Source organism: Cornus florida, unplaced genomic scaffold, assembly GCF_030987335.1.
Source record: "Cornus florida cultivar Cherokee Brave unplaced genomic scaffold, ASM3098733v1 CherokeeBrave_3.0.0_Hap2_Chr08, whole genome shotgun sequence".
Classification (NCBI taxonomy): Eukaryota; Viridiplantae; Streptophyta; class Magnoliopsida; order Cornales; family Cornaceae; genus Cornus; species Cornus florida.
Genome location: NW_026775578.1, coordinates 24,000,101 through 24,010,245, shown reverse-complemented (window position 1 = coordinate 24,010,245; position 10,145 = coordinate 24,000,101). Strand labels below are relative to the sequence as shown.

At 30.3% G+C, this 10,145-nt stretch overlaps 1 protein-coding gene across 1 annotated transcript; it reads right to left on the bottom strand.

Annotated features, from left to right (window-relative positions):
• Positions 1–1,062: 1,062 nt before the first annotated feature.
• On the bottom strand, positions 1,063–9,332 carry LOC132269884 (7-deoxyloganetic acid glucosyltransferase-like). The gene is made up of 3 exons (XM_059771116.1): positions 8,831–9,332; positions 7,692–8,082; positions 1,063–1,603 (listed from the first exon to the last, which is right to left on the bottom strand). Exons 1-3 carry the CDS (start codon positions 9,330–9,332, stop codon positions 1,063–1,065), a joined length of 1,434 nt encoding a protein of 477 aa, XP_059627099.1.
• Positions 9,333–10,145: the final 813 nt, after the last annotated feature.

Genomic DNA, 10,145 nt, shown 5'->3' with positions numbered 1-10,145 from the left:
AAAATTTTTGCAAATTGATGTTATAATGACAAAAATACCCTCTAATATACTTTTAAGAAAGATTTTCATTTTAGGTTCTTATTCATTTTTTATTTTTTTAAAAAATAAACTCTAATTTTTTTTTTTTTTGAAAATTGCACACTATTAAAGTGATGTTATAATGATGAAAATTCCCCTTAATGTAAATTTAAGAAAATTTTGGTTTACGTTTAAACTGATTTTTCTTTTATGTTTTCTTTTCCTTTTGATTTTTTACAAATAATTTTTAAAATTTTTTTTTTGAAATTTCCTTCTTTTTTTTTTTTTTTTTTTTTTTTTTTATTTTCTTATAGACCCACTATTTACAAAAATCAAAATTTTAAAAATAATACCATGCCAAATGACATAAAACTCCCTTAACTAAAAAAAAAAATGACATAAAACTCCCTTAACTATAAAAATTTTGCAAACTGAGGTTATAATGACAAAAATACCTCCTAATATATTTTTAAGAAAGATTTTTCATTTTAGGTTCTTATTCCTTTTTTATTTCAAAAAAAAATTAAACTCTAATTTTTTTTTTTTTTAAATTACACGCTATTAAAGTGATGTTATAATGACAATCCCCGTTAATATAAATTTAAGAAAATTTTGGTTTACATTAAACTGGTTTTTAATTTAAGTTTTCTTTTCCTTTTGATTTTTTACAAATAAATTTTTTAAAATAAATTTTTTTTTTTTCATTTTCTTATAGTCTCGCTATTTACAAAAATCAATTTTTAACAACTATACCAAATGAATTGTTTTTACTAATTTTAATTTAATATATAAATTTGCACCATTTTATTGTATTAAAAGATGTTTAGTCGATATAACATCACTTCGTACCAAACTTGATAGTTGGTGGAATTTGATCCAGTTTTTGAAAGTAGTGAAATTTTATGCAATTTGTCCAATATTAATTACAGTACATAGTAGAAAAAATAATAATAATAATAAATAAATAAATGATCAAGAAAATTAAAAATTCATACTTATTTATTTCTGAAATCAGTTGAATTTGCAGAGGACAAGCTTCAGCAATCAAACATTCATAAATTTGATATCCTGAATCAAACGGTTCAAATCCCTGAACGATGACCCTCCTTCACTAACACTTTTCTTGGCCAACATGGCCATCTCATCCGCCGAGCTCAACAACTCATCTCTCCTCACCTCCATCAAATCGTTGACCATATTCTCAATCACGACCTGATCACACGTGTCTTTCATGTCCAAACCCACCTTCCACACCTCGCTCACAAACCTACTGTTGACTAGTTGGTCAACGTAAGAAGGCCAGCAAATCATCGGGACTCCGGCGACTATACTCTCCAGCGTCGAGTTCCACCCACTGTGGGTCAGAAAACCGCCAACCGCTGGGTGGGCCAACACCTCCTCTTGTGGGGCCCACCTCGTTATGAACCCCAATTCCTTCTTTCCCTCGGAGAGCTCCGCCGGAATCTGCCCATCCCCATCTTCTCCGGCGACGGCATTAGTCCGTATGACCCACAAGAATTTCTTCCCACTGTTCACCAAACCGTGCCAAAACTCCATGAGGTCGTCCCTTGTCGTGAGTGAAAGACTCCCATGTAAGATTATTTATTTAATTATGGCCCACATGATTTGGACATGTGACATATTACTTGGTGGGTAAGTAAATAGATATCAATTAATATTATTTATTTTTGGTCAACTTATAATTACCTTTTTGGTAATTACTTATTGGAGAAGTGTTTTCCTTTCTTATTCCTTACTTTGATGGAAAGTAGAATTATGTTACTATAAGGAAAACTGGTCCTCTCTCTGCCTTTATAAAAGTGCATATACTCCATTAATTATGTACAATTAATGAAACAACACGTAAAAGTTTTATGTGTGCAAAAGGCCAAGAGAGAGAAACCAGTTTTCACCTTTGCCTTTTGATCAGAGTTGCAGATTAGTTCGTGGCCAAAGGATCTGGACGTTGGACTTAATCTCAACAAGAATTGATATCGTGAATCGAGGTATTTATATCTAACTAGTATTTATTTATGCATTATAGATATGTGAAAATCATGAAATTCTAAGATATGGGATTCATGTAAATTTGTGATTAATGGCTTAACACGAATTATTATAGTTTACATGTGGTATCAGAGCTAACGGTTTAGGAACTCATTATTTTTCATTAAAGTTGCATAAATAATATGTATAAATTTAAAATTAAATGATTGTATAATCCATTATTTTAGAATCGTATGTTTAGATCAGTCCGTGTGGTTTTTGGGTTTGGGTAGCTCAATTTCTGAGCCAAAATTGAATTATGAAAGTTGATTACTGATACATAGTTTACATATGTGTAATAGTACAAACATATGCATAATGTGTGTAAGACAAACAACTTCAATGCTTTAGGTTACTGATTTTCGTGCATGACTAATAAAGAACATTGAATTAAAATAATAATAATAATAATAATAGCATTTGTCTTGCTATTGTTTCATAGAAACAGTCAGTTGTGAAAAGATTACAAAGACTCATTATTATTATTATTTAAAAATTAATAAATACATAAAGTTTGTGTATTTATTTATTTTATTAAAGAGGTTTAAATTATTGTTATAAGTATTTGTCCAATGATTTGAAGATTCCGTTTTTAATTTAAAATAAATTAAAATTAAAGTTATTGAATACATAAAATATATGTATTGATTTATTTATTTTAGGAATTTGAATTTCTAGAATAATTTGTGAGTTTAGAAATTTAATCTAATAAATTAGACATGCAAATAACTTGTTATTTCGTACCCAAACATACATACATATTGTGGAATCAATTTTAAACTGATTCAATTATGATCTTTAAGTCCGAAAATAAAATAATATATTTTATTATGTATATAAAATAAAAAGATATTTTCTATGAAATTTCGGGCTATTAAGTTTTTGAGATCGAAGTTGCTTAAACTTTAATCGACAATTATGAGTATGTGTGTATAATGTTAAATGGGTAAATTAATAATTAATTAATTACTAGTTAATTTAATATTCATATTATGTATGGGTTAGTAGCTACCAAAGTGGCCTAACCATAATGGTCGATGAATATTAATTTTAGTAGTAAATATAACTTAATGATGAATTAATTACTGTCTAATTTAATATTCATATTATGTGAAGATTGGTAGCTACTAAAGTGGCCCAATCATAATAATTGATAAATATTAATTTTTGTAATAGACATAATTAATCATAAATTAATTACTATCTAATTTAATATTCATATTATGTAAAGGTTGGTAGCTACCAAAATGGCCTAACCATAATAGTTGATGAATATTAATTTTAGTAGGAAACATAATTGCAATATTTCATGAAATATGATGTTTATAATTGCAATAAAGGTATACATATAAATACATGTAAGCATCATTATTAGTATTTTATAATTGCCACCCAAAGGGGTACTATAGTTATACATTGTATTTATATTTTTAAGTTATACATACGTGTTGTTAACTCAAAGTATTATTGTTGTTAAGATTTTATCTTATTATATTTGTTTTATTACATCCCTTAATGCGCATGCTACATCTGTTCTGATTCTCAATATGACTAACTTCTCATAATGAAATGAGTAAGTTGAGTTCAAAATTTAAATGTGTTAAATCTTAATTTAACATTTTAAATTGAGAAACTTACTGTTATTACTGATAAAAATAGTGAGGAAGAAAAGATTCTCTATAAAGCTTGGGAGAGATCGAACAGATTAAGCATTATGGTTATGCGAATAATTGTTCCTCATAGTTATAGTGCTAAGGAATATTTTGACTAGAAGAATGTTTTCGTATTATAAATAAATATCTAAAACGAAAATTATTAATTGATATCACTACTATGCATTTTTGTTGGTACTTTTACCATGTATGGGTATGTTCTTAGGATGACTAATGTTGCTACCAAATTGAGAACCTTATAGATGATTGTGGATAAGAATTTTCTTATTCAATTTATCTCAATTTTTGTCTACTTGGTATGGGTCATTTCGAATTAACACTATTAAGACAAGTGGAAAGTAAAAGAATTGACCATTATGTTAATTTAGGAGGAGACAAAGCTTAAGCAGCAGGTAATCATTATGTTCATCTGATGACTCAAGAAGTTAGAAAGAAATTTGGGAATAAGTCAGAAAAGGCATTAAGTGAGCAACACCCAAAATTAAAAGATTTAGGTCAATCTACTAAAAGAAAGTAATGTAATAATGAAAAAATGTCATTAATGTATTGAACACTTTTAGAAAGATTACATGACATATAAAGAATGATTCGAAAAAGAAAAGTACGCTTTTGGCTTTTGTATATTGCGAATTACTTGTTGAAATTCTTTTTAATACATGATAGGTTGACTTAAGTACTAATATTTATATTTCTAATATATGCAAGAATTTTTTATGGCCTAAACCACAAATTCAAATAAGAATTTCTTATTTATGATAATTGAGAAAAAGTTTTGTTGAAACCATTGTGACACTATGTTTAATGTTAGACAATGGATTTTATTTAAATTATTTGAAAATTTTTATGTTTATTCAATTTCCCATAATTTGATTTTATTTCAAAAACTTTATGTTAATGGTTTTTCATTTAAATTCGGTAATGATATTTATTTAAGAAATTATAATTTGTGCGTTATGGCATTATTGTTGATGATTTCTGTAAATTCAAATTTGATGATTTATTTATTAAAATCCTTTTGATCTTGTATCATAATGTTAGAATTAAGCGTAACTCAATTAATAGAAAATTTATCTTTGGCATAAAAGACTAGGTCAATATCTAGTGAAATGTTAGGAAAATTAGTAAAGGATGTAATTCTTCTGAATCTAAACTTTACTGATTTTGATGTGTGTGTAGATTGTATTAAGGGTAGACAGACTAAACGCACAAAGAAATGAGCAACAATAAATACATAACTTCTTGAAATTATTTGTAGACCTTCTGATGTTCCATCTTTTGGAGGAGAAAAGGTATTTTATCGCCTTTATAGTTAATTTTTCACATTATGGATATATCTATTTGTTGTATGAAAAATCTCAAACAGTGGGTACTCTTGAAGTATACATAAATGAGGTTGAAAAACAACTAGATAGAAAGTGAAAATCATAAGGTCATATAGAGGTGGTGAATATTATGTAAAGTATGATGAAACAGGTTAATACTCTAATTGTTTGTTAAACTCCTTGAAATGTATGCCATTTGTGTTTAATACACTTTGTTATATATGCCACAGTAGAAGCGTGTAGCTGTAAGGTGTAATCGTACTCTTATGGAATTGGTTAGGAGTATGTTAAGTAATTCTTCGTTACCCATAATGTTGTGGATATTAAGTAATCTAAAGGGAACAAGTTTTACTATCCGAAACATAGTACGATAATTATTGAAACCGGTAATGTCAGATTCATTAAGAATGGTAAAATCAGTGGGAGTGATAAAAAATAAGAATTTGATCATTTCAGAAGTTAGGGTACAAATATCTTTATCCATAACTTATAAGGAAATAATTACTCCTTCAGTTGTTGAACCGTATAACAACGAAGAATAATTAAATGATCAACAACTCTATAATGAGATTGTCACCAATGAATATATTGTAGAAAAATCATAAGGAATAACATTAAGACGATCTCAAAGAGAAAGAAGATCTGTTATTCCGGATGACTATGTGATATATCTGCAAGAATCTGATTTTGATATATAGTGAGATATATATGGATCCGATTACATATTCACAAGCCATTAACAGTAATGATTTTACTAAATGGATTAGTGTCATGAATGAAGAGATTATAAAGAAACCTTCTCTCTAGTATTTAAGAAGGAATCTTTTAAAATATCATGGCATTAGTAGCTTATTATGATTTAGAGTTACATCAAATGGATGTGAATACAATTTTTAAGAATAGGAGTTTATAAGAGGAAGTCCATATGGAACAACTTGAAGACTTCATATTAGAGGGTAAAGAATTCATGGTCCGTAAACTTAAGATGTCAATATATGGATTTAGACAAGCTTCCTAACAATGGTATATTAAGTTTAATAATACAATTATTTCTTTTGGTTTTAAGAAAAACACTGTTGATCAGTGTATATACTAGAAGGTTAGTGGGAGTAAGTTTATATTTCCGATTCTATATATTGATGATATTTTATTTGTTAGTAGTGATCTTAGTTTATTATATGAAACTAAAAGTTATCTCTAAGAACTTTGAAATGAAATATATGGATGAAGCATCCTATGTGATAGGAATAGAAATATTTCATTATAGATCACATTGATTTGTTTTTAGAATTGTCTCATAAAGCATATATTAAAAGAGTTTTAGAAGATTTGGTTGGAGGAATAATATTATGGAAAAGTGCAAAGTAATTTATGATTACTTTGTCTATTATGAAATTTTAATTTGTAGCATGCTTTGAGGCTATAATTTATGGTTGCAGAATTTATTTCAGGACTTGGAGTTATGGGTACCGTTTTCAGATTGCTGAAAATTTATGCTGCAATTGTTGATCTTCTTGTATGAAAAATGATAGGTATTCTAAAGTTGAAATACTTTATCATTAAAGAAGGTATTTAGAAACAACGAATGTCTATTGAAATTATAAGTACACAACTTATGATTGCAATCCATTAATGAATGGACTACCATCCAAGACATTTATGGAACATGTTGAAAGAATGGGTCTTAAATGTAGTCAATGATGATTATCCTTTAATTGTGGATTGCTTAAATAGTGCTTATATATATTTGACATTTTGCACTGATTAAATGTGTTTCTGATATTTCCTATTAATTAATGTACATGCACGTATTGCTTTAATAAGTGGTAATAGGAATAGTCTTGGAAAAGATATTATTGTTAGATCATTATTGATACTTCTCATTTATAGACTATGTTGAATAGATTACTAGTGTTGTGGTACATGAAAGGGACTGTGTCATTTAAGGATATATAACCGCCATGACTCTCATTGGTAATTTATTTACCATGGTATTTATGATAACCAATTTAATGAGTTAATTTGATTTATGGTGCACATTAATGACTATTTTACTAAACCACTATAGAAATTATCATATGTGTCAAGTGGGAGAATGTAAGATTATTTATTTAATTATGGCCTACATGATTTGGATATGTGACATATTACTTGGTGGGTAAGTAAATAAATATCAATTAATATTATTTATTTTTGGTCAACTTATAATTACCTTTTTGGTAATTACTTATTGGAGAAGTGTTTTCCTTTCTTATTCTTTACTTTGATGGAAAGTAGAATTATATTACTATAAGGAAAACTGGTCCTCTCTCTACCTTTATAAAAGTGCATATACTCCATCAATTATGTACAATTAATAAAACAACACGTAAAAGTTTTATGTGTGCAAAAGGCCAAGAGAGAGAAACCAGTTTCCACCTTTGCCTGTTGATCAGAGTTGCAGATTAGTTCGTGGTCAAAGGATCTGGACGTTGGACTTAATCTTAACAAGAATTGATATCGTGAATCGAGGTATTTATATCTAACTAGTATTTATTTATGCATTATAGATATGTGAAAATCATGAAGTTCTAAGATATGGGATTCATGTAAATTTGTGATTAATGGCTTAACACGAATTATTATAGTTTACATCCCAAAGCTAACATAGACCACTGATCTCAACGGTTGAGCGTCGAGCCACGTCATGCAGTCCCTGTCTTCTTCCAAGAAACTGTTGGAGGAAGCCAGGGTCGACGGCGTTGTTTCTTCTGCGAGTTTGGCTTTGTGGAGGTTGTGGATAGGTCCGATGGAGTAGACGTTTGGACAGAGAGAGCGGATGTGAGAGAGCGTGGTTTCTTCTAAATCTTGAAAGGTGTTGAGTATGATTCCATAGGCTCTTGGGAGTTGTTTGGTCTCCGATAAGCAAATTTGTACTTGGGTGCCTGAGATGTCACCGCTACGGCAGAAGTCCGGAAGATCACGGCGCCGGAGAAAACTTTCCATGCCTGGTACACTTTTTATAGGAGTGTCCAAGTTATTTCCTATATCAAATGGTGAACACGACTGATAGGTTAGATTAATGTACTGACTTACTGGAGTAGCTTGTTTGGTTAGTGAGAAAAGTTATGCAAATGTGAAGTTAAAACGTTTGTTTCTCTGTAGTCTATGCTAGGGGATGCACACAAAAATCGTTAAAATTAACTAGACTGAACAAGAAGGACAACCATTTAGTTCCGATTAGGGATTATAATAATGAGGACAAAACCAAATCAAACTGAAAATGTTAGGAATATAACTCAACATGCATGCATGATAGTTTAGGCATATTTTAAAATTTAATTTTTCATTTTATTGGATATATACCCTATAAGAAAGTCTAATATTGCACGTAGAATAGAACGATTTTATGGTTCAATTTGATTTGGCTTTACTCCAAGTTGGATTCTGATCCATCAAAAAGTGCACCAAATGGAAGTATATGCAACAAGAAAGTATACAATACTTGGGGACTATTTATAATGACACCCTAACTAATGAGTGAAAACTCTCAATTTGTATATGGAAGATATGCTGAATTTTTTTTTTTTTTTTTTGCCCTTTTTAAGTATAACTATGTATTAGTTGGGCTACGCAAAGTAAATACAGAACTATTATGAGTCCATTGCACTACTTTAAAAACCTTTAAAGAAAAGAAAAGAAAAAACCCTAGTCGAACTGTCTAATTAAGCATCTTCTTAATAACAAAAGTGGCAATAAATTTACTGAAATGGAAGAAGCTAATTGACCCACCTTTGAATGGAAACTCGCCAGCTTCTATGAGCTTGGGAAGACACAGATAAATCCAGATGCAGCAAGGACTGAGAGTATCAAAATAAATGACAGGAATTCCATTCTCTTTTGCAGTATCAAGTACAAAATCAAAGGTACCTTCTGCTATAACGCACGTTACCGGGCCCGAACTCGGTCCACTGGAAGTTAGCATATCTCGGAGAAGTGGATTGGTTACGGCTACAAAGGCATCAAACATGTCCAGGAATCTATTACCGGTGCGCGGGTGATCTTCCGGGAGCACGTCTGAAACGGTTTTGAAACGGAAAGATGGGAATGGAGCGAAACGGGAGTGAATGTGGGTGTGCCGTAGGAGACGACGGTGGACATGGTCGGTGTTGAGGAAGGTGACATTGATGCCGGCGAGGCTGAGAAGCTCGGCGAGCTTGAGCATACAGTTGACTGGGCCTTGAAGCGGTAGTGGGATGATGATTACATGCGGTTGGAGGGTCTTTTCTTCCATTGCAGTTTCAACTGTATTCAATTGGAGTTTCTCAATTCTTCACGGATTAGCTTTTTATAAATAATACTCTTTCATTTCTAATATAATTGTTCACTTCATAAAATGTCACAAGTGGACAATTACAAACTGAATTAGTAATAAATAAATAAAATTAGCTTTAGTCTGATCAGTTGACCTTGGAATTGTTGATTGAACAAGCAACATTGTGTTACAGTAATTGTTGGATAATGTGCTAGTTTATTGGGGAGGAAATATAAATTAAAACAAGTCGGCCATGTGAAATTACTATTAGAGTATTTTTAATGTTGGTTAGTCTCGTCGATCGACGAAAATAATGTTGTGATATATTCTCCTACGTTGTTTAGTATCGATGACGAATTATTATGACTCTTTTTCTTTTGTCAAGTAGCCTTCAAAATGGGCAACGTGAGCTGTAACTTGTAATATAGTATGGTGTCACCCTACCCAAATTTATTATAGTACTTTGGTGATGAAACCTGTTTACGTAAACCTGATGGCAAAGCAAAAATATTAGTGCTATTTACTTAGGCCTTGTTTAGTATCTGTTTTACTTCATGTGTTTTTGTTGCAGGTTTGCTGCAGTAGCCCAAAAGTGGCCCAAAGCATGTTTGGTTCTTTATGTTTTGTTTGGAACAGTTGTAAAACATTTTAAGAAAAAAGTCCAAAACTTGAAACACCAAAATGGTGTTTTAAGTTGTTTCAGCACTGTTTGCCCACTTCATGCACTGTAGTGGAGGAAGTAATTCGGCAAAACTTATAACACTGTACAATAAGTACAAAGGCGACGCTTAA